The sequence below is a fragment of the Oenanthe melanoleuca genome, chromosome 2 (genome assembly GCF_029582105.1).
Source record: "Oenanthe melanoleuca isolate GR-GAL-2019-014 chromosome 2, OMel1.0, whole genome shotgun sequence".
NCBI classification, from domain to species: Eukaryota; Metazoa; Chordata; class Aves; order Passeriformes; family Muscicapidae; genus Oenanthe; species Oenanthe melanoleuca.
Window position 1 is genome coordinate 60,274,157 of NC_079335.1, and position 24,475 is coordinate 60,298,631.

A 24,475-nucleotide genomic window follows, 5' to 3' on the forward strand; every position below is an offset into this window, starting at 1 on the left:
ACAACAGCTCTTCCTAATTTCCTGGATCGTGGCTGCAGGGAATCTCTCCCTCTGACCTGTGGGCTGGGTTTCCATGAAGAATAGTGCAGGTGAGACCTGCAAGCTAACTGCCTTCTGTCTAATGCTGTGTATTTTCTAGAGATTAATACCTATCAAACAAAATTCCTGCTACAGAAATTCTATCACCACTCTTACCAAGTTTCAGCAGAGGTCATCTGCTTTTATCTTTACAAATGCACATCTTATTTGATTTCTTCTCCTTTCCAGGTGCCACATTCCTATGCCTACATTTGCCATTTTAAAGTGCCCTTTAGTGTCAGATTTCATTTTTTCATGGTAATAAATGATACCTCAATAAGTTAAACACAAATGGCACTGCTTTCATTTATGGTATTTCCACTTCTTTTTTCTGTTCTTATGGCCCTTGATGCCCTTTGCTAGCAAGTTGACACTTTCTGGAGTCACAGGTATAAGAGCTGGACTTATTGTTACAGAAAAGTTATCAATCCAAATACCATTGATGACATTCTTCATTTTAAATATCCAACAATCATACTATTTTTTGGACATTTTTCTGCACTGAAAATCAAATTTATTATCAACGTCATTCCCCAATGAATACTTTTCAGGGTCAACAGTCTGTAGGAGAGATGTTTTCCTGATATCAAGGAAAAATTACCTGGGTCTTGGACTTGCTGCAGATAACTGTGCTCAGGCATTGAAATCCTGCCTGCTTATGCATCCTGTTAGTGACCTGTTCTCTGTCACCCACACCTGACTGACTTGCTCCCAGGTCACCAGTGGAAGGGTCATGAGGCCAAGAAGAGTCTCTAGAAACACTCATTTTCCACCAGCTCCTTAACATTTCATGACCTATTGATTTGCAGCATTTTTTCACATTAGATGTGCAATGTGTGGATGCTGTGCTCTCCAGTTACTTAGGCTTGTACAAGATTAAAGATTGCATTTCACTGAGGTTATGGTTCTGTGGTGGCACGCTTAAACAAAATGTTCTGTTGTAAAAATGCCTTTCTTGGAAAAAATCAGTTTAAAAATTATAATTTTCTCAATAAAGGTTTTCCATGAACTCATAGTGACTGACATTAATATTTTTTCCCTCACTTAATTCTTGTTTCTTCCACTTCTATTTCACTGCTGTGCTTCTCATAGGTGCCAGAATGAGAGGCTGTTTCCCCCCAATCATATTTATCTTTTCTAAAAATATTTGTATATTATTTATCATTATTCTACTGAAGAAAAAGAGACAAAAAGTTATCAACAGCCTAGAGAATTCTTTACCACCCATTTTAAAGCTTTAAGATGCAAACCTGGCAAACCTGCTGGATACAAAATACTTCTTCAACATTTGGTGCTTAATATCCTTCTATGGTACCACTAGCATGGAAAATATTTCATCATACCCCATTTATACTATCTGACTTGACTACAAATGCAACCAGAATGCTTTACTGAGCACTTTTACTGCACTATTAGCATTTCAATTTTGCAACAGAGCAAAAGAAGTAGCACACACACAAGCACATGCAACATGCACACACTTCCTCTTGAGCTCTAGTTCTGCTCCCTGTGAATGTCCCAAAATCTTTTTATTTTCACAATCATGCACAGTCCACAACTCCCTGTTCATTATTTCTATATACTATTTGATGTAAAATTCTTTCTCATTCCTTTCCTTTTCCTCCCTGCTTCCTAAAATTGCTTTTTCTACCTTTTAAAATTAGGTTTATTTTTCAAAAAGTGTGACTTTGTTTTTTTTTGGTCGGAACTTGCTGGACTGCATCTATTGGTCACCTACAATATTCAGAGTCACCTTTCACTACTAGCAGTATTGTTTTAGAAGTAACAGAATTAGATACAGCATATAATATAGACTGATGTCCTGTTGTGGTTTAGGAATGGTACTCCCCATTCAGTGTCCCCAGCAAGAATCTCCAAATCATGTGCTGCTCTCTGGCTCTGCTCTCCCCTCTCCTTTGCCCCTGTGGTGGGAGGGAGTGGCAAATTGGTGGCACAAAAATAAAACTCATGGATTGAGGAAAGAAAGATTTACTGAAGGCAACAATAAGATAAAAAAACAAATAGTAATAGCAACAACATTAATAAAAGTGCACAGAAGAGAGAGAGATTCATATACTAAGATGCACACTGCACCCAACCTGACTGCAGCCATGCAGGAAAGAGACATTCATTCCAGGAAAACTCCCCTTCCCCTGCCCCCAGCAATGGTGTGAGGTGGTACAGAATAACTTCTGTGTCCTGGCCATGCCCCCTCCTGGCTACTGCAAAAATGAACCTTGTCCTGGCTGGAACCAAGAGAAGTCCTTCAAGAAAAGACAATACAATATTCCACAATACAATTTCCCACCAATACAGAATAGATGAATATTGTTTTTCAACCTGAATTGGTAGCAGACCTGTTCACCTGTATCCTGTTAAAATATGTTAACCCATTAATTTTTGAGAGCATGTTTCTCTCAACATGTTCAAATAGGCAATATATCCATTGACATACTGTCTCTCCCTTCTCCATTTCTCCCCCATATTTGACTGTTCTTACATAGGCTGTAGGCATTAATTTTAATATTCCAATCAATTGGATCTTCCCTGTAGGTTTCAGTAATAACAATTAGGTCAAAATATGCTCCCAAATGGGCAATTCAGGCTCCTCTTGTTTATTATTCAAGCTTTTTATATTGATGTATAGAATTTCTTCTTGGTTTTGTTGGTATCTTGATTAATTCTGTTCTTGACATATTAATTTGATGTTGAGTTGCTCATTTTCCCTCTCTTTTCTGCTTCTTTACATGTTTCAGGGCAGCACCTTATTAATGCTCTGTCCTTCAGAAGAAACAAGGCAAAAAGACAGGATCAGTGACTCCCAGTTGTCTCTCTGAGCTGTGCTCCCTGACACTTCTCCTTGAGTCATTATTCCTCTGCAGAAGTTGTATCTTAGGAGCTGCAGGGTAGGAGCCTGCCAATGGACAGCAGATCTAGAGGAATTGGGCAGCAGCAAATTGCTTCCCTCAGCAACTCATTCGTGTGTTCCTGCAATGGTAATGTGGCTGGGATTCTGCTGAGGGCTTTCAATCAGGCTCAAAGCAAGAGCATCCATCTGTGTCAAGGTGAGGTTTGGTCTGCCCTAAGGCACAGCTTGGAAAGGGAGCTGTGCTGTATATTTGCATCCATCTCCCAGTGGAGAGGGGGGAGCTGCAACTCCTCAGTAGCCACGTATAGAAAGAATTCCTTGGTAGAATGTCCAGGAAAGCCCCTCTGGAAACCAATTCCTAACTGGTTTGGGATTATAATGATTTTTACTGTATTGTAAGGGATTGACTAATCTCAAAAAAATTTCTGACTGTGATTCCCTCAGTACAGCAAGCACTGGAAATCCTTCTCAAAATACCAGAGTCCACAGAACTGCACATTAAGGACTGTAATTCACTTCAGAGCTTAGTGACTTATCCTACATTCCATTAACTTTTAGGGCAACTTTAATGACGCACTTTGTTAAAAAGGTGGCTGTTCACATAATTCAAAACAAAGCTGCAAACCTGCTCTTTGTGTCTGTAAGTATATATTTAAAGCAAGTGCAACACTAGCCTTAGTTCTCCAAAATTTTGGCAAGTGATGTCTTGAATTCTCTAGACCATGCTGCTGGATCATATGCAAAAGGAATATTTGGCAGTGTGGAAGGTCCTGCTCTCTTATGCAACCACCCAGCTGGCTTAGAAGCAAAGCCTGGCTTGGTACAGTACAGATCTCTACTGACTGAAAGATCCTTTCCATGTGCCATGTGGACCACACACTGCTGCTCAAGCACACTTCAGTAAAGGCACCAGCCCTTGGAATTGGATTTTGCAAGAACAGGCATTCCAGGCTTAGCCAGAGGATGCTGGGTCTGCTTATGACTGAGGTGCCTGCAGGAGGGGAGTTTGAAAATTGGTTCCCTAATCACAACCTAGCCAAGGTGATTGGCTTGCCCATTGCTAATGACAATGACAATTAGCACACTTACAAGCAAAGGACATGAGGACTGTAAGACTCCCTACCACCACTACCCTTGTGAGGTGTCAGGGATTTCACACCCCTGAGAACTGGAACTTCTGACTGGCTTCTGTGCATATGACACTGTGGATAATGGTAGGAAAAACTGGCATATTGCAAGGCTGGATCAGCTTTCACACTGCAGAAACCTCCAGTCAGAGAACTCGAGTACCCATTCACTCCAGTGCCCTGCTTCAAATGCAGCTAACTCCCTTTTCTCCACAGGAAGATGCAACAGCTTCAGAGTGAGCACCAGGAAAAATAAGCATGACTAGGTGGTGGTAGAAAACAAAGGACATGAAAGTCACCAGATGCCAATGGAGGTGTCCCACAATTTCATGAACACACTGGATGTCTCCCTGCACTGGGTACATGAGATAAATCTGTCCTTGTTTGCTGCATATCCTGTGCAAGAAGGAAAAGCAGTCTGTCTTTGTGTGCCTCTGGCTCCAGCATCCTTCCAAGCATGCTCCAGCATCCCTGAAAAACTTGCTTAGAATAAGTCTCCATCAACAGAGTGCCTGAACATTTAGGACATTTGCCTCTGCCTTTATGAACCTTTGCTGCAAAAATAGCAATTCTTGCTTGTTTTATTTCAATGTTAATTTTATCTGCATGGAGTAGGATCTTGACAGCAATAAATAGGGCTATTTGGAGCTAAAGTGATACTCAGTGACAAGCCATGTGATGGAATCTGCACTTAAATCTTTCTAAGTCACACACCATTATAAGAATAGCTAAAAGACATGATGCTACCTCCTATCCAGGGTGCTAATCACCATCAAGTTTCTGCAAGTCATATTAAAATACATTGAAACAAACCAGTGGCACTATTACAAATTAAAACAGAAAATATTCGAGGCTCTAAATTGTGTGTGTTTATTCCACCCTGACTGTGTGACAATTACTGGATAAGTGTTGTCCCCAGTGAGGGGAAGGAACAGATGGCAGCCTGCTAAAAAGCACATACTGTATATCAATTTATTAATTACTAAATGCAATCTGCTAGACGTTCATCACAGGATACTTCAGCTATTAAATTTCAGAGGGATTAGAAATTCAAAACAAATTATTTTAATAATAATTAACTTAGCTATATGTATTGCAAGCATGTTATTTCCTTAGCTTAAAAGCCTGAAATGATTGGGTGCCATCTGTCTAACTACCATTACAACTTCTTTAATATCAAAAGGGCATTTTGCTCAGGTACACAGACAAACACTGAACAAAATGAATTAAAAATTAATGTTATGAGCATAGCAGGACACTTAGAAATCTCACCCTTGTTGGTTGATTACCAGAGCAGAGAAGCTGCCTCTTTTAGGACAGTGATTTGTTTCCGAGAGGTTGTCTTGAAAGGCCTTTACCATTTGTTAGCTCTTTCATGCTTTATGTAATAAATGCTGATGGTTTTCAACACATTCTTGCAAAGGCCTTGCCATATCACAAAGTCAACACCACAGCTGTGAGCTGGCAATCTACTTTTTTATGTGCACATGATGGCCTCAGAATAACTTTTCTTGCCCCCATCTACAAGTTGTGGAAGTACATCCAGCAGGTCAGGTAGTGTTGCAATTTACAGCTGACAGAGATGAGCACAAATCTGAGCCTGTACCTTCTCCTTCTCCAGTCCTGCCTCAAAGTCTAACAAAATATTGATTATACAAAGGGCCTAATTTTATGACTGTATTCTTCAGAACAGGGAAATTTCAGAATGATTCATTTAAGAATACAGAGAGAAACCCATGTCTTACATGCAAATTTGAAGGATCCCACCACCTTCAGCCATGACCCCAGCTGGGCAACTCAAAAAAGTCTGAGTCTCTGCCCTCTGACATTGCCTTCTGTAGGGGTGAAACTTGGAGATATTTGAAATTTCTCTCATTTCTGAATTGACAATCATAGACCCTTCTTAGAAGTGGCACAGGATACCCATTGCCACAAGTGACCAACTGCTTGATTTCATAACTACAATTTTTATCACACTAATTGAAGTTTCAGACTTCTGAAATTAGAAAAATGGGTCATTTTATTACAACTCAATGCTAACAGAGCATAGAAAATGGAAATAGCTCATTCAGAATGTCAGAGGGCAACTAGACAATTGTGTCATCCTTAAAAATTTTATTACTTCATCTCATTCAGGCATACTGAAAAAATTCTCCCACCCTTCATTCTTTTCCAAAAATCCAGTATATCTTTGTAACAATAAAGATGATTTGTGGAGAACTTCAACCAGCAGCTCCATGGTCTCTAGGTGTTTTTTCTTGTAGCATTTAATAACTACTAAGGCAAGATATTGTCTGAAACAATCTTTGAGGGAGAGGACTTTTGTGAATTTTTCTCTTTTTTCTAAATCTATTTTTCTTTTTTTAACATAGAAATGAATGCATTAACTTCACACAGTTTGGGAGTAGGAGGAAGAATCTGCATGAAGTCAATTTCAGAATCATTAATAAGATTGTTCTGCAATGAAATGCAGAAAATTGAAAAAGAACAGTGTGAATCAGTAGCACAAATCTTAGCTAAACATGAGGCCAACAGCTAATTTCAGCAGTGGAGACTGTCTCAGGAAGAGCTACAGCAACTGAAGAGCACAACTCAGATGCTTTCCCAGTACTTTCTTCCAAAGTTAAAAATCCACCAGCAAACAGTGCAGCTGTGCCCATCCATTCCATGTGTGCAAGCATCACTGGTGCATACACAATCACACTAATTGCATGTTTGAGAAACACAGCAAACACTGATTCTGTGATTATCATCTGGAAATGCAGACCCCAGGAAGAAAACACAAGTCTCTAAGCCAGTATGTTTGCTTGCTTGCTGGTTCCCTCTCACTCATCCTTGCATTTTTTGACTTCCACTGAAGCTCCCTCATGCTTCTGAGCAGCCACTGTACCTAATCCATTGGGCACAGAGGCTTCCCAGGGAATTAGGTTCCCATTTGAGCACACTTATCCAAGAGTGTGAGATTAAGCATTCCAGCATGAGTGATAATTTTATCTCAGTATATCCTGACTTCCTCCAAAAGAAAATGGGGCAGGCTGGGCCAGGATGCAGTTCTGCAGCAGACAGTCCCATAGCTGAAATAACCAGAGGCAGAACTGTGGAGGGCACCAAGGAGCACCTCTGCCCTGCAGCTCACCCTCTGCCTGGGTTCCTATCCTTCCTTCTTGTCTGGATTCCAAACAATGCACCTCCATCCTCAATAGGTCCAATACTCTTCTAGAAGTCTGGTTTTGCTTCTAAATTCCCTTAACTTCTAGTAAGACTTTTCAGGTTTTAATGTTTTCATGTAGCACTTTTACAGCTACTTGAATAATGAAAAAAAAACCAAATTCCAGTTTCAAAAATATCCTTGAATTTTCAGAAAGAGCAGAGTTCAATAACCAAAGCAGCAGTGGATTCCATTCTTTGAAGGATTGCTTTCAGACACAGAAAATGACTCAACATGCTGAAGACTAACCAGCTGTCCCCCAGAAGTATTACTCAACACCCAGTTTAGTGAGGAAGGTGCACAGGGACAGGAAGAATTCAATGTTTCATAAACAGCCTAGATGTATTAAAAAAAAAAGAAAGAGGAGCCAAGCAGGATTTTCAATGTCTCATTGTATAAATTTCCTTTTTCTTAACCTAAAATTAAGAACTGTTTTCATACTGAACAGAAGGAACATTTCAGTAGCCCCAAAGGCACAGAAGAAACCCCAATAAATGAAGGCCTAATATCACAAAACTGCTGGAAGACAGAGAGGGCACATTGTTCCTTCTTCACTCAATACCCAGGCAATGCAGAAACTCACCTGGGGCCAAAAGAACCAGATTCAATTCTTTCTGCCTGAACTCAACCTCCATATTCCACCTCCCAAGACAATGCACCAGCTACTTCTGCAAGGTATTGAGGGACCACCAAACCTCCTAAGCCAGTGGCATTCTATTTTGCATAAATAATTCAAATGCACTGGCATGCTGAGCCCCAGCTGACAAAGACTTTCCACAGCACAAATCCTGCCTCCCCAACTCTTTGTCCCAGGCTCAGGGAGCATTTCAAGTGAGAACAAAGAGAACAGCAACAACAAAGGGAAACCCACGTGTGTCTCTCTTGCCCCCACAGGTGGATTTGGGTTCAGCCTCCTGCCCCAAATCAAGCACTGACAATATTTGAACATGAACCTTTCACCTCTTCAGTGAGCAGCCAACAAAACATAGCATGTTCTAGCCTATGCTTTCCCAAACTGCTCATAAAGTTACCCAAAGAATCCTGACATCTATCAGCTGGCTGCCAATCTCTTCCAGATAAGCATAATAACATTTACTAGAGACTTCAACCAGGATTTTTATATGCAGTTAGAAAATGCTGGAAAAAACCCAAACCTAACTAATCTCAACGGCATTCAAACTTCTCTAAAATTGTTATAGAAATAAAAGTGAAACATGGACTAAATTCCTGTCATCTGTCTCCTACAAGAACTGCACAGCAGTGCCAAGGGCAGACAGGTTGGCTTGCAGGGACAGTCACAGTGGAATAACAGGCTGGCTAACAAAGGGGAAGGAGAAGCAAACAGAGCTGGGGAAAGAGTGTGAAGCATCAGAAAAGTCACCTGTGGAAGTAGGAAGAGGAAGTGTTTGAGCAGAAAATTGCTCCTTCAGACACTGTCCCAAAAGGAGACAGAGGTGAGAATGGCCCTGTGCTAGCAGCAGCCCAGGAATTTACTGACAGCAGCTTATTAAAGGGGAGGGAGATTCCCCTCTTCACCCCCATACAGGAAAAAAAGAGTGAGCTAGCTCCTGTTTTTGAAAAGTTAACTGGTACATTTAGCTACACAGTGATGCCATAGATGGTTTTCCACAAAAACACATTTTCGTGTAGCTATAGATTTACAGTACTTCAAAATTCAATCCCATCAGTATGAAATGCAACACCTTCCTAATACTACCAAAGTCTAGAAGCAAAACAGGTTTTCTGTGTTTGTACACATCTGTGTCTCATATTTTTCATTCTATATGTATTCTTGTTAGTAGTATCAAAGATAAAATTAAGATTTTTTTTTTTTCAGTCCTTGGAGGAAGATTAAGATATGTTGAAAGATGGGAAGACTTCTACTACCACCAACTATGCTACATCCCCTCTTTGAATATACAGCTTTGAACAAAAAAATTACTTTAGGAAAATACTTTATATAAGTAGATATCATTATGCAACTGTTTTATATTTTAAGCAAAAATCTTGACCAAGCATAAGGTAACAACTAGATGTTTTAGACACTAAGGAAATAAATGCAAGGGAATAAATGGTAAGAAATTTATTGTGAATGGCCATTTTCTGGAGAGAAATACAGATCTAAAAATACAGAAATACAGGGATCTAAATATTGAGCTACATTGCTGGTAACAAATAAAAAATTATATAGGTCAAATCTGAAAAAGCAGTATTGGTGAAATGCACACTACAATTTACTTCTCTACCAGTACTGTTCTGAAATGGTCCAATAACACTGCAACCTCAAAGCTTATTTTAAGTGCCATAATTTTCCCTCAATTCATGTGGTCTACAGTAGCCATGTGTGTTTATATATACGTGTATAAAACTGATACATGTTAGTTTAAAAGAAAGACCAAAACCAAAGATAAGTGGAGTTTGTTACTCACCTCCTTCTCCTGACCCAGAGCCATTATCTGAAAAAGAAACAGAGGGAGAGAGAAAAAAAAAAAAGAAAGCAAATGAAAATATTGCTCCAGGAGCAGCTGTTAGATCAGGAACTTGTCACTGTAAAACATTACACAGATGTTACATTTCATGAGCCAGCTGTAAAAACAAACATCCCACATAAGGTCTGGCATCCTTTAATGTGGTTTGTCCATACTCACTGTGCCCTAGTCTCTCTCTTCCCTGTCAAGATGTTACTCAAGGAACAGCATTATTCAATACTGAAACCAAATATCTTTCTCAGCTTCTTTTCAACTGCTAGAGATTAAAATTTGTTAAACCCAAAAGAGATGAAGAGTACAAATTCTGATTTTTGGAATGTTTATTTTTCCTTACCCTCTGGCCCTGGGAGTGGTACTTCAAGGAGTATTTCAACATATAAATAACCTGACTGCAGGATTACCTCCAGAAGACAACTAATCCTCCAAGTAAAGTTGATTTAAGTCATCTAATGACAAAATAGCTCCTCTCAGTTGAGTCAATCTCTTTGTATAAAGATGTTCTAATGGCATGTTATTTCATTGACATTTGACTGACTGGATTAGCATCTGATGAGTGACAGCTTTCAAATGGATCCATTTGCATTGGCAGTTCAAGTGTCAGCAGGACTTGAGCTTCTTCACCACCCCCGGGCAACTGACTCTATTCAGAGCCCTATGGATCTGTTTAGGGATTTTGCATGTGCATCCTGCTGGGCAGTGCTCTGCACAGGCTTCAGCCAGCACAGCAGTGAAAACAAACCCTTAAACATGAACTGAGCCACAAAACTTCCTGTCTTTCTTGCTCAAAGGAGGAGGAGAGGGGAGAATGGAATGGCAACAACTGGCAGGGAATTGTTACCCATTCCCATTAGATTAGCTTCTCTGGAAGCTGAGGAGAGGAGTGGAGCAGAGCAGAGCATGCATTCTGCTCATCCCACACCTCTCCTTTCATGCCTGCTTTGGTGATGGAGAAGGCAGCTGAATTTATTTGTTAAAAACTGAAAGAAGAAGGAGGCCAGACAGAGAGAGGAGTAGGAATCTTACTTCCACACATGAGGTCGTTGTTCATATTGGAGGAAAAACCAAACCCTCTGTTTGCTCAGTTCCCTCCCCTGCTTTTCTTTAAGGAATCTCTAAGAATAATTCCCTCCAGTGCGTGGATGAAAGTGTGAAATTCCACGTTACCGGGTCACTTCACACATCAAAATAATCTCCTGTCACATGGAGTATCAGGAATAGAGATTTGTTTATCTTTCACCTTAATTTTCCTTTCTTTCCTCCTATACCACTATTTGGTGTCCAACACCCTCAGCTTATAACCTGACAGAAATTAATGCAAAAACCAGAAGGTTCCTTTTCCATTGATTTTACTGACAAAGCAGACAATCCCATATAAAATGTCATTGTTGAGTCACTGAGAAACATTCCTTATGATGTAGTATTGCTTCATTAAGAAATTTGAAGGAGCATAATGTACTTATATGAATTAATATATAGGATTATTTGTGGTGGTGAAATTGTGTTATAAGCTGTTTTGGGGGAGAGGAAGCTGGCACACAAATGAGTGAGTTCACCATGCATAGGAAAGACAAAGGGCAAAATGTCTCAAAGAAGCTTGACTTGCTCCATGTTTTTATTTCCAGCTCTCACTCTCTGAGTGCTTTCCCCTGAGGTGAGAAATGCTACTCAGCCCCAGAGAGGGGCTCTGGCTAAATCCTGTGTGCCTGGGGCAGGGCTGGTAACACACATGGAAAGCATCTTGGAAATCATGGAGCTGGTGCTTGGACCACCCTTCCCTGCAGATCATTGGCTTGATATACATGAAGTGCACTTGGCAGGACATCACAGCAGCAGGATAGATTGCTTCCTGCTTCTCTGGACTTCCAGTTCTCAAAAAGGATTAAAAAAAAATTAAAAAGTGTCATCTTCTATAACACTGTACCATTTTTAACTTTTCCCTGGGAGCTATGTGAGGACTCTTGTCTCCAGGGTAACCAGGCTAAACTAAGCTGGTGTTCCTGCTTTTCTTTTTTTTTTTTTTTTTTTTTTTTTTTTTTTTTTTTTTTTTTTTCCTTTTCCTGAGCCTTGGCTAGATTTTCCTAGGCAGCTGCTGGTTAAAAGAGTAGCATTTTTTTCCAGCTTACTTGGACAAACAGCCCTGCTCTTTTCAGACCCTTAATGAATTCAGAGTTTTCAAAAGTTGCCTCCATGCACCAAGACCTGTCAAGAAAGATGCTCAAAGAAGTGAAGATGCTGGGCACAAACAGCATTCCCCCAGCCACTGGTCAGTAATTAGAGCAGGAGTGAATGACCTCTGTCTTTACTTTAGCCAACCTTTTCCAAATATGTGTCTTTTCCTTCAAGCTGTTCAAGGCCAGGCTGGATGGAGCTCTGAGCAACCTGTGGGAGATATCTCTGCCCAGGGCTGTGAGATGGGAGCTGGATTATCTTTAAAGTCCCTTCCAAGTGAAACCATTCCATGATTCTATAAAAATATGCTAATACACAAATATACAAGCTTCTGCTGTGAGCTGCTTTTATCCATAAGGAGTTCCTGGATAAAATACACAAAGAAGGACTTGGATCAGACACAGCATGTGACTACTGTAAGCACTCAGCTACAGTCAGAATCTCCTTTTTTGTTCTTTCTGAACAGGAGCCATTTCTGTACTCTGGGTCTGCTTTGGTGCAGAGGCAGAAAAATACTCCCCAAAACCAAAAGTGCTTGCAGCCCCTCTCATTCAGGAGAGATGGCTTTTAAGTCAAAGCAGCATGAAAATAGAACCCATCTCTTTCCCTTTTTTTTTTTTTTTTTTTTTTTTTACTTAGAAGTCCCAACAGTAAGCAATGGACTGTGGCTTCCAAATGTATAAACTGTGAAATGTATATGAAATAAACATATAATGTATATCCAAATGAATAAGAAACATTGAGAAACTGCAAGTATAATCAAGTACTACATCACTGTGTTGTTACATTTTCACGTGCATATAATATAAATCTTGCAGCAGTCAAAATCAATATTAAAAACTGGATATGCAGACCTAAAATTTCAGCCATACATTCTCTTTCATTTCTCTAAACAACCATTTTTAACGTCAACATTTGCATTTTGTTTATTTCTAAAGCACCTATAATTGACTTTTTTTAAACATTGCTTATTTTAGAATCTTGAAAATCTGACAGCTTTCTGACAAAGGAAATAAATAAATATGCTGCAAATCACCTATGCCTGTAAAATTTTAATCAAAATATTACCTGCCAAGAAACAGAATAATGATTTAGTGACTAAATCACTCAGTGTAGCCTGTTCTAGTGTTGTGGGTACAGAAGGTATTAATCCTTAGCAAATGGGAGGTATTTTATTCCTGTGTGAGATCCAGAAGTCTGATATACTTTAAATATGAAACAGTTGTTCCAACACTAAGGAGGAATTTCATCCTATTATCTTGGGTTCACCCCACCAGGATGAAGCTTTGCTTTGAAAAAACAAAACTCTGATAGGTAACCAGTGAATCTGTACTTGTCTCCCAATGATGCCCTAGAACAAAGCATTTTAATAGCAAATTCAAAGGCAACCAGTGAAAATTAAAGGGGGTCTGCAAAACATCTTTTAATTTGAGCATCTGATTCTCCATTACACATGTAACAGATCAAGAGCACAGATGTGTCACCGTCTTGGCAGGGCATGGAGGGGTTCTGGATAATGGCTTTTATCATCCAATATTTTCACACCACCCAAAGCACATCAGACACTCAGGGAGCAGCAGGTACCATTCCAGTGGAGCTCTGCAGAGGCACTTAAAGTTGCAACAGCATAAGTGCAGCATGCAGCCTGAATGAGAAGCTCTGTTCCACAAATGTGTTTTCAGTGCTTTCTGGAGTGGTGTGTTTCAGCACATTTCTTGATCTGTTACACAAAGAGCTAAAAATTATGCTGTGTTTCCTGGGTTTTATGTAGGACTTAAAGAAAAGGAGAGGAAGATTGAAAAAAATTCCTGTAGTAGCTGAATAATGTAGTCATCAAGTTTTAATTTTGAAATTTCTTTTTCTTAGAAGAGTAGCATATATAAACAAGCTCTTTTTGTTGTTCCTAAAACATTATCATATAATTTTTTTTTAGTGATAGAAAGAAACTTTCATTTCTTAAAACAATTTGGGCATGAAATTAAAAAAATATTATTTACTTATACATCCTCAGTTCAAACCTTCATATTTCTTGGGGTGTGTTATAGTAATATGTGAGTTCTCCAAAACTAGGCTGTAGTTTTTTCCTATTTCTGCAGCATCTGGAGATAATTTACAGGTGGGAGATTGGGAAAGACAGTAGATTTAGTCATCTGCCTGAGGGATGCTGGAATTATGCTTCTGAGCTGGACACAAAACACAGGCTTCCTTCAGTATTAGGACCAACAACACAGATTGTTTTGGACCTTAGTAAACATGAGCTCAGGATAAGTCTGTGCTGCAGTCAAAGGCCTTAAAGCAGCTGGTGTGAAACATTCTGCATTTAAATGAGGTACCTGGGACTGGCAGCAGTGAGGACTTGGACTAGGTACCCTGCACATGCATTTACCCTAATTTCCAGATAAGATTCTGCAGCTACCAGTGAGCTCCAGGCCTGATAACTCTAAATTGTCATTGCAATTAACCAACATAAAGTCAGAAGGGAGTGTGCATCCAGCCCACAGTCATGCTTTTGGATGCCATGCAGATGTAACCTTATTTAGATTAATCTGAGCAACCATTCTCTATCCAAAGCTGAGGGCTGTCCCACAGCTTAATATTTTATGTGTATTGTTTATGACCCAGACATTGCAGATTTTGACACTACTGAGTCATTTAATTTCATTCTGAGAAAGCCAGCCATGTGTCTGGTCTCACCAGCTTTGAATCTACCCAGAAGTTCAGAACACATCTGGTGGTTAAAGTTTCTATGTCTAAGAGCATGTTGTAATATTCAGGACAGTGAAAACCTGTCCCATGTATTTGAAATGTGGAAAATCTATGCTTTAAGTGTGTGGAAAGACAAAAAAGGCAAGTTCATTAGAAATGTGACGTGGAATGATTTTGTCAATATAATGACTCAAAGTCAAAGATGATGCCTTGGATATAGGCAGAGTGGCAGTCAGGATAATTTTAGTGTCACTTGTTGGATGCCACACTAATTCTGCATGTCCAAAAAATAAAAGTTCTAAAGAAATGGCTAATTTGGATGCTGCTCCAAATTTATTGAAAGCCTTTTGATGGATATCAAAGCTCCTCTATGAGCACCACAGAAGCATTCATAATCTATTTTCTCAGATAAAATATGTCAACTTGTAATGTTTATTTATTTATCTGCTAGCATATCAGAAGATAGATCAGATTTCTTGTCTAGCAAAAGGTTCCATTCCTAAAGAGGACTTGGGCTTTCCACATTATTTCATTCTATTAAAAGCACGAAAATTTTAATTGTTGGAATTAAGGGCAAAACTAAAGAGCTAACCATAAAACATCATTCATTAGTGACACAAAGTGATGTTTTACATACCAGAATAACAAGGTCCTCTTGATACCATTGTTATCTCTTTCTGGTGCTTGCAAGCAGCTCTCCTGAGGAAGCATTCATTTTGGTAAGTGTCTCCATTTGATCCACAAACTGGAATATAGTTTGTGTGACACTGGAAAAGAAATTATAAAATAACCCAGTCATACAGAAATCAAGTGATTAATCTTAACTGCATACTAATATCCAGGAAGATAGCTGTGTTACTTACAGCATCTTATAACCCTTTTTGCTAAAGAACAATTTGAAACATTAGTTTTTCAGTATCACTATATGTATTCCTCTTGGATCACTGAAATAATAGTCTAACTCCACATGGACTGAACATAGAAATTCAGTAGGAAAGATTAAAAGCAGAAAATAACTATGGTGGGACTTGGTACTGGCTAGAGGGAATATGTCAGGCATCTAGAAGTATTTGAAGGATAAACACTGAGGAAGGAGAAAACTTTTTCAAGATAATGCGAGAAAATGTGACTAGGCACAGGGGGATGAAACTGAGCAAAGGAGAATTTAAGGAGAACAGTGCTTAAGGGGAGATTTGACAACCTTTTTGGTCAGAGCAGTCTTACAAAAGAGGTGGAAAACAATCACCATTCTCATTAAATTCAAGAGAATCATGAGTCTTTTACTTGGTCAACAAGTGTAATAATGCTTTATTACTACACTGTAAAATTTTAATCTTAAATTTAGTAGAATTTGATACAAATAAAAGCAAAGAAAGGAAGGAAAACTTATCATTCAGAATAGCTTTTGCAGAAGCTACCTGCATTTTGCTGTTTCCTTATATTCTAACAGAAATGGATTTTAAACCCCTTGTACACATGATATGCATTAAGATGCTGGGATCACCAATGTGCCTGACATCCAAGAGTGCTGCACAATTTCCTGCTGAACAGGAGATCCAAACCCTCTTCACAGCATGGAAAAAGAGATATTGCCCTGCTTGGGGTTGCATTGGTAACTGTAGTGTCAGACACCTTTTGCATCTTCAACACCCCAATGTAAAAAGAACCCAACCAAAAACCAAAAACTAAGAAATAATGATGAAATGAGTCTCTCCCACAACAGTTTCTTCATGCTTTGATATACATAAAGGTCAAAATACTGAAATCTTAAAATATAATTTTGAAGGTTATTACCCTCCAATCCCTTGTCATCCTGCCATAGATGACCAACTGAGAATGAACTGAGCAGGTACAGACAGAAATAAATAATTCTGCCAGCTCTGAACATTTTTTCTACCAGTTTTGTAATACTTTCTTATAGTGAGTAGCTCTCAAACACTCAACCACAGTCATTAGTCCTGACACATGCCATACTGAACAGTCATTTCTAGAGAGTAATTAACAGACAACTCCTGAGGGGGACAATACTTTCCAATAGATAATTATCTGTTCAATAGATAATTCTCAATTCTCCTTAAGTCTCTGTGTGATGTTTTAAATTTGTAAGTTCTGTGCTGAGGATAGAAAATGAAAAGTAAAGAGATTCCTTTTTTACAGTTTGGTAAGCCTTTAGTGATTAGGGACAGTACAGTCTAAAGTTCTCCTGTGAGCACCCTTTATGAGTAAAATTGTTTTCTTATGAGGAAGTCCTCTAATACCTCAAATAGCCAAAAAGGAGAGCATCTCTTTGTGCACAGGATCTGCTTGGCACAGTGTGCCATGGGAAAATCCATCTGAGTTCCATCCAGTGCTGTGTGATTTCAGAGTTTCCAGCATCTGAATGGGTTGTAACATTTGCCCACTGTCACTTTGCTCCTTTTCCTATTGTCTCCTATTAAAGCAGTTATCTTATTAAACTCATGGTTGGCAAGACTTTCTTACTGAGATTGGAAAAGAGCTCCATGATGTTTCTCTCTCCTCACCCCATCTCACATCCTCCACTGGTTCACGCTTGCTAGTTGTTGACCAGTTTTTCCATTCAGGTTTTGTAAAACTCATCCAAAATACAGCAGAAGATCTTTGAGCCTGCAGAGCTCTTGCTGCTGTGACATTATAGCTGTTTCGAACAACACTGAAATTTTCATTTTCCCTAATCTGAAGAAAGTTTGTGCCAGTCTCAGCCTTAGTTTAGGGGTGGCTGTGATTAATTGTGCCCCTCTCCTCCCCAAAACAGCCCTTTGTCATGCAGACCTCGTTGCAGTCACAACTTCCTTGTGAGGGGAAGAGGAGGGGCAGGCACTGATCTTTTGTCTATACTCACCAGTGACAGGACCTGAGGGAAAGGGCTGAAGAAGGGAATTTGGGGACCTTTAAGTTGGGTATTAAAAAGATGTTCCTCTTCCTGATATTCCCACATCTTCCTTTCAGCGCCTCTTCAGCTGAACCACTATACACCAATGTGTCTATTTTCCCTTCAAAACCTTGCAATATCAGGAAAAAAATTAGCTAGGTCTCAGATAGTCTTGCAAGTGAAGAACCTAAGTTTGGGCTGGGTGTTTGCTGCCTGGAAATTTTGGTGCTGCTAGTTGCAGCAAATTGAGTTAGAGAGCTAGCTGCAGCTCAATTAAGCTTGAGAGTTACAGGAAGACTTTCAACCTGCTGTGTCTGAAAAACACAGTATCTTCTCCTCACCCACAGACTTCTTTCCTAAGAATAACGAATAAATTTTTCAAGAAGTACAAGTAAACACGCAAGTAGTTTAAAAACAATGCTTAAAAAAAAAATAAAGCTCTTCAAAGCAAAGTAACAGTTTGTCACATGGACTAGTTCCTTTTTTTATGTCTTCAAGACCTGTTTATTAGGAAGTCACAAAATTTGCCACCTGCAGAAAATAAATGGAACCTTTAGTTATTTGCTTTCCTTTTTCGTTTCAATCATTACTGAGCTTTGATTTTCCTATTTTGCATAAATGAATGTTACAGACAGACTGAGAGAGATGAAAAAGCCACTTCTCATAAGAAATTTTTCTCCCTTTAAAAGGCAGTTAGAACAATGCCCCCAGCACAGGTGAACAGAACTCGATCAAAAGCCAGCTCTGAAACACTGGAATCCTAAACCAGTGTATGATCATATACACACCATTGCTATTCTGGTTCCCCTTGATTTATTATTTATTGGAAAAAGAACACACAATTATTTTTAAAACACTGAAAGACAGCCCATTTCAGGGTTTGCTGATAACACTGCCAGCTCTTCCAGTTTTGCCATGAGTCTTGTACATAATATTTGATACATTTGTCCTGGTTATAATCTGTGAAACAAAAGAACTGCTTTATTGCTTTTTCTCTAAAAAAGTTGGTGGCAGGAAGGGTGAAGAATTGCCATGATAGTTATAAAAAGTGTTAACTAAAGGCTCAAAAACCAACAAAAATTTCAACCTGCAATTTACTTATTTTTAAAACTTCAGAAGACATTTTTATCTTTTTTATTTTTTCTCTCCTGAGCAGGACTAATTCATTGTTCTAATTCATAACCTTTGTGATCACTGGTGACCCTACTATTTTCCAATCAGTGCCATTGAAAAGGAAGCTCATGGTTGGAGTCCACACGCCTGTTGCTGAGTGGAATTTTTGAAGCAGTGACTCTATAAATACTTCAACACACCTGAAAGATTTGTTAGAAATGGCAAACAGAAAGGTGAGCAGCCCTTACCTGGAACTGACACGCACATTTCAAGCCATCTCCCTCCTCCTTGCACACTCCTCCGTATTTACACGACGATTCATCACACACTCTTACATCAGACTCCCTGACATTTAACTCTGCAGAAACACAGAAAAAGGAGACAGAAAAGAAATTGTAAGATGAGTTGTTTGCCTTGTCCTTAACCCTCTGAGCACCCCTGCTGCTTTACTCCCATATAGAAATTAATGGAAGAATGCCAGAGCTGCTCCCCAGGGCTGCCCTGCATGGGCTCAGCCCTGGGCTCCTTTCCAGAGGCAGGTCCTGCTCCCCAGGGTCAACTTTGCCTGACTGGGAGAGGTTGTGGCTAAATGCTGATTCACCACATGCTGATTCACAGATACAGAGAAAGCAGGTATTTATAGTATCCAAATTCTCTTCCACGTTTCCCCTGATGGGGATGCCACAGTACAAACCCTTCTCCACAGAAATTGTTTCTAGTAGGAGTCAGGAGCTTTGCACAGGTTATAGCTCGTGTTTCTCACCTGCTACCTCTTTTTGCTTTACTCTCCACAAAGTCCCGAGGAAGTAGAAAAGCTGAACCATCAGAATTTATTTGCCTGGTTTTCTAGTCTCTGCCATGGCCAGATTGTTATCCTTCAGACTAAAAATAAACCCAACTGTGTTTAAACTGTTGTAATTTGCTTGCACTGTAGGAGCCAGAGTAATGAACCAGAGATCTGTGTCTTTGCTCCTACATAAAAATATGGAGCACAAGTGGCAGCTCCTGTCACTGTAAGCTTGCAGCAAGGCACAACCAGCAAGAGGGAAACCAAGGAGCTTTACACACCAACCCCAGCACAAAGGTCACACCCAGCTTCAAGCTCTTTTTGGATATCACAATCCAAGGCTAGTTTTAAAAGAGAATAAATATATTCTTTTGAAATAAGTATTTGATTTGAATTATATCTAGAAAAGAGAGCAAAAGAAAGCACAAGTGGGATAATGGAAGTGGTCAGTGTCCACCTAAATATGACCTCATCAGACTGTGTGGGAACAGTGGTGGTACTATTGATTCCAATGAAAAGGTGAAAATAACACCAAGGGCTCTGGAAAAATCCCCTGACACTGTTCAGTGTGAAGTGAAATCAGAGGATATCATTCCAAGATGTCTGTGCTGCAGTTCAAGCTGAAACCTTCAGGAATCTTTAGGAAGTATGATCCACTAAAGAGATTCACTGACAGCAGTGTGATTTAAAATAATGTCTGTGACTTTTAATAAGCAAGCCCTATCCAGAAAACTGGCTTAAAGAAAGAACTGAACACCAGCCATTCAGAAATGGGGAAAGGTAGGTCAAAAGCAGAAGAAAATAATCCTCACTGCCACTTAGAGTCTTAAATAGGCAATCAGCCTCCTCCTCACAGCAGTATCAGCACTTTGGTATGACAGTGATAGACACCCTGGAAAACTGCTCCTATGTGTTTATGTAACGTTATACACCCACACAGAGAGTTCATATAAATATATAAATAAATAAACTATAATTACTGTAATAAATTTTATAACTTTTGCCACATGCTTCTATATTTAACACAGCATAATTATGTATTTTTTCATGGCACTGAAGTTACAGGATTACAGCGCAATGGAAAGTCCAGTTACAAACCACATATTCTTTTGTCAACCACGAGAAAAAATGGAGAAACATATTGATTCTTTTCCCTCTATATGTCCATCACTCCCAAAGGCATAAATGAGGAGGGCAGTGTCTGTAACAATGGGCAGATAGGTATCCTGGTTGCCATCACAACCCCGTGCCTGTGTTCTCTAATGTTATTCTTAATGTCGCCGTTTATCAAGCGTGACTGCTGCATTGTAGGGACCAAGCTAATGTGACACAGAACATCACAGCTTTTCAATTTAATGTGTTCACAGCTCCCTCCTGAAGCAAATGTGCCTTTCTTTCTCTTCATGAAGAGCTGTTCCACAAAGGTGAACAAACTATCAAAATTAATTAAGGGGAAATGATTGTCATATCTGAAAGAAGGGTCCACCTTTAGGTGATGTCTTGAGAATATGCAATTCTAAAAGACACATTTGAGAGAATGCAATTCAAAAAAGGAATAACCATACAGTCATATTAGAGCATGCACTGCTTTCAAAATACTGTGTTCATCAGGTCAGGAAAATGGTGAGATGTTGGTCCCTCCTGCTCAGCTCTCAGCTGAGCAACATCCTCCCCTGACCAGCAGAAGAAACCCCTCGGCAGCTGCAACTCCTGCTAGAATTTCTGGGAGTCTACACAATGTCCAACTGCCTAAGCAGTGTAGTGCAGACTTTTGCTCAATATTGGTGTTCCCCCAGGGTGGAAAGGGCACACAAATATCCAGAAAGGAGCCCCTTCACCACAGTGGTGGGCAAGGGGCCTCACTTTTTTGCAGAGAGGAAGGACGTGATGGGCTCAGAAAGAGAGGCCAGACAGCAGTTCAGCATCAAGGCTGAACTCATGATGTACTTGTTTGTAGCTTAGCTACTGCTCTGCCTGCAAAAGCCAGGGAGACAGGGAAAGATTTCAGTACAAAACTACAAGAAGATGGGGGTGAGGAATTAGCCCTTGTGAACTTCCCTCACCACAAGAAAAAAATACTTTTTTTTTTAATTCCACAGGAGGAATTAAGAGGGCAGAAAGCACACTGTGCTTTTAATAGTTACTTCATTTTAGGCATGGACTGATTTTCTTTCCACATAAATGATAAATAGTGATTATAAGCTTCATGGCATTAAATGAATGCTGAGCAGGAAAGGTCATGCAGAGACCAGGAGACAACATGATTTTCCAAAGTTGTACAAAAGACAAGATATCCTGGTGATTGGCACTTCAACATGACAGATGAACTTTATTCTGTGACAGGATGTCACCTAATCCTTTATTCCATTCAGTGGCAAATTTCAGCAGCAGCAAAATCAGGCCTCCAACATGTGCATGATTACATCTGATGGAATCACAAGTACTGGGAAGTGTGGTGGCTATAATTACTTCTGCACCCACAGCATTCCATTCAAAAATGAATACATGTGGATGGGTGGATGGCTGTTAATAGAGTGATGTGAGGAGGAACTGTAGATGTCTTGCATGTTTGAAACGTTCTCTCTTTTCAGTGAATTCCCCACAGACAGAGAATTAACTCGGAGTTTCTGCAATTATTTCCAGAAGAACGGAATCATCATCTACAGATCTACGACAGGAGCAAGAATATGTAGCAAATGGTTTAGGGTAATTTCTTGCATGTTTCTTTAATGCCTATTGTAACTTATTTCCTTGACTTTCAGCAGGTATAAATAAGAGACAGCCTCAGTGCGATTCATTACGCACAGTGAGAATATGCTAGGTAGCAATCCATCAATTCCCAAGAGAAAATATAATTAGTGCAATTAAATCAGGCTTCCAAATTTATGATAAAATTAATCTCCAAAGACCTGAAATGAGGCATTAAAAATGATTTGCTAGTATCTGTTCAGCCAATACACTTCCTGGTTGTGTCAGGCCTGACTGGTACAGAGCAGCTTGCAAAGACCCACACAAGGTCTTCTGGGTATGTTTTTTTTCTTGTTGAAAAGAATTCACTTTAAGAAAATTTGTTACATCACTAAAAATGAGGAAAGCCTTTTCCATTTTGACTCCTTTCAGAGAATGTGAAGTACAACTTAATACAAGTAGCTGTAGATTGGCTTTTTGCCTGTGACCTCAAAATGTATTGCTCTGAGGCTCTTGTTATAAGGTAAATTACATGTGTCAAAATGCTGAACCTGAAGATGAAATCAAATTTGTAGCTTTAAGTACATCAAATATGTTGTTTCCATCTGGATAGCTCAAGAATAAAGTAAAATCTAAGATGGGCAAATCTGTTTGCTTTGCTTTTTCATAACTCATGTTTCTCCTGGGGTTGGCAATAGTGCATAGTAACGATGAATGGATATAAAGAACCAAAAAATACCTTTCCCACATGAAAGTGAGCATGTGAATATTGCAGCTGTGCCTGGGAAAAAGCTCTCTGCATGCCTGTCTATCTGTTTTCTCTTTCTATGGGTAAGATTCCAAACAGTAGAGGTGTTAGGACCCCTTGTTGCCTTTTCCTCTTGACCTATGGGTTTGGTAAAAAAGGAGAAGCAATTTCCACCCTTTGCATTTGAGGGAAAAGGCAAGGCTTTTCTGTCCTCCACACAGCTTGTTCTGTGTGAAGCCAAGCTTTAATTTAGGATGTATAACCTCTCATGGAGGTCATATATAGACACATACACACACAGACAGACCTGGGAGAGTTGATAAGAAGTCTGTACAGCTTAATACAACCCCCAGAGTTGTAAGAACAGCTGAGTTGAGTCAACACTGTCTTGGAAAAGGACTCAGGAAAATTATGTTGTGTAAGGATACGTTGCAGCACACAAGGTCTACTGGAGATAGTGATGTTATGGCTGGATGAGCTCTCAGGACCACAAAACAGAGTCAAAGAAGGCAAAATCTAATGAACAGAAAACCATAACCTGCTCAGTTTTGGGAGACAATCTTATGACTCTGGATTGGCTTGGGTGAACCACTGGCTTTCTTTTTGGTTTTGTCAAATTGTTTATAAATGAATGGAGAATTTAATGGGGGGAAAGAACACCCAACAAAATCTTTCGCTTTTAAAGAGAATTATGGAGCTGAGGTGCTCACATGACAAGTACAGTAATAAGTCTTAAATGAGTCTTAAATCAAACCCCTGAATAAACCTTTACCTGCCAGTCACAACCTTTGCCACACAACAAAGATGATACCCAGAGCCAGGCCTCTGATCCCAAGCTTCCCAAGGACAGCCTGCCCACTTCCACCAGGTGAGTTTGAGTGGCACCACAGAAAAGATTATCCAGGGAAGAATTTTGGATGTCCCTGGAATACCTCTGCTCACCTCCTGCTGCCAGCTCAGAACAAAACTGCACAGTTCTGTAAATCCTCCTGATCCCTTTGGGACATACGAGCATCCCATCCGCTAGTGGCTTCAGTCGCTTCAGATTTCCATCACCTGCAGTGACTCTGACATTGGTTCAGACACTTGGCTCACATGCACACATCTATACATAAACATTTACATTTAGATGCCTTAATCTACAAGCTCAGCTCCATCCCACAGCTTTTCAAAGTACATCCAGAGCAGCCATTCCTGCAGGAAGTCATGCAAATCCTTACAGAGCTGTTTCACCCAGGCTCGACACAGAAAGTGTAATTGTGGGAACTTCCTAGTATCTGGAAAAGGTATCTATTAGGAAAAATACCTTAAAAATACCCAAGTCTCCCCTGACACAGCTTCTTGCCTTTCCATCAGCTCCTGTTCACCAGAGAGGAGAGATGAGTGCCTGCCCCTGTGCTTCCCCCTGTGAGGAAGCTGCAGACCACGAGGAGGTCTCCTCTCAGTCTCCTCTTCCCCAGGCTGAACAGACCAAGTGACCTCAGCCACTCCTTGTGTGACTTTCCATCTACCTGACCTTTCCCATCCTTGTTGCCTCCTTGGGACATTGCTGGCTTTAGCACTGCAACCAAAGCAGAAAGTGACTTTTCCTCCTTCATTTGTT

The 24,475-nt window shown here is 39.8% G+C and overlaps 1 protein-coding gene across 1 annotated transcript in view; it reads right to left on the bottom strand.

Moving 5' to 3' along the window:
- The window catches only part of TMEFF1 (transmembrane protein with EGF like and two follistatin like domains 1), a 110,315-nt gene that overhangs the window by 25,684 nt on the left and 60,156 nt on the right, over positions 1-24,475 (bottom strand). Inside the window, exons 2-4 of the mRNA XM_056483253.1 lie at positions 18,898-19,007; positions 15,284-15,413; positions 9,712-9,738 (exon numbers count right to left, since the gene is read on the bottom strand). Coding sequence (XP_056339228.1) covers positions 9,712-9,738; positions 15,284-15,413; positions 18,898-19,007 — 267 coding nt within the window. The remainder of the gene's footprint in view (positions 1-9,711; positions 9,739-15,283; positions 15,414-18,897; positions 19,008-24,475) is intronic.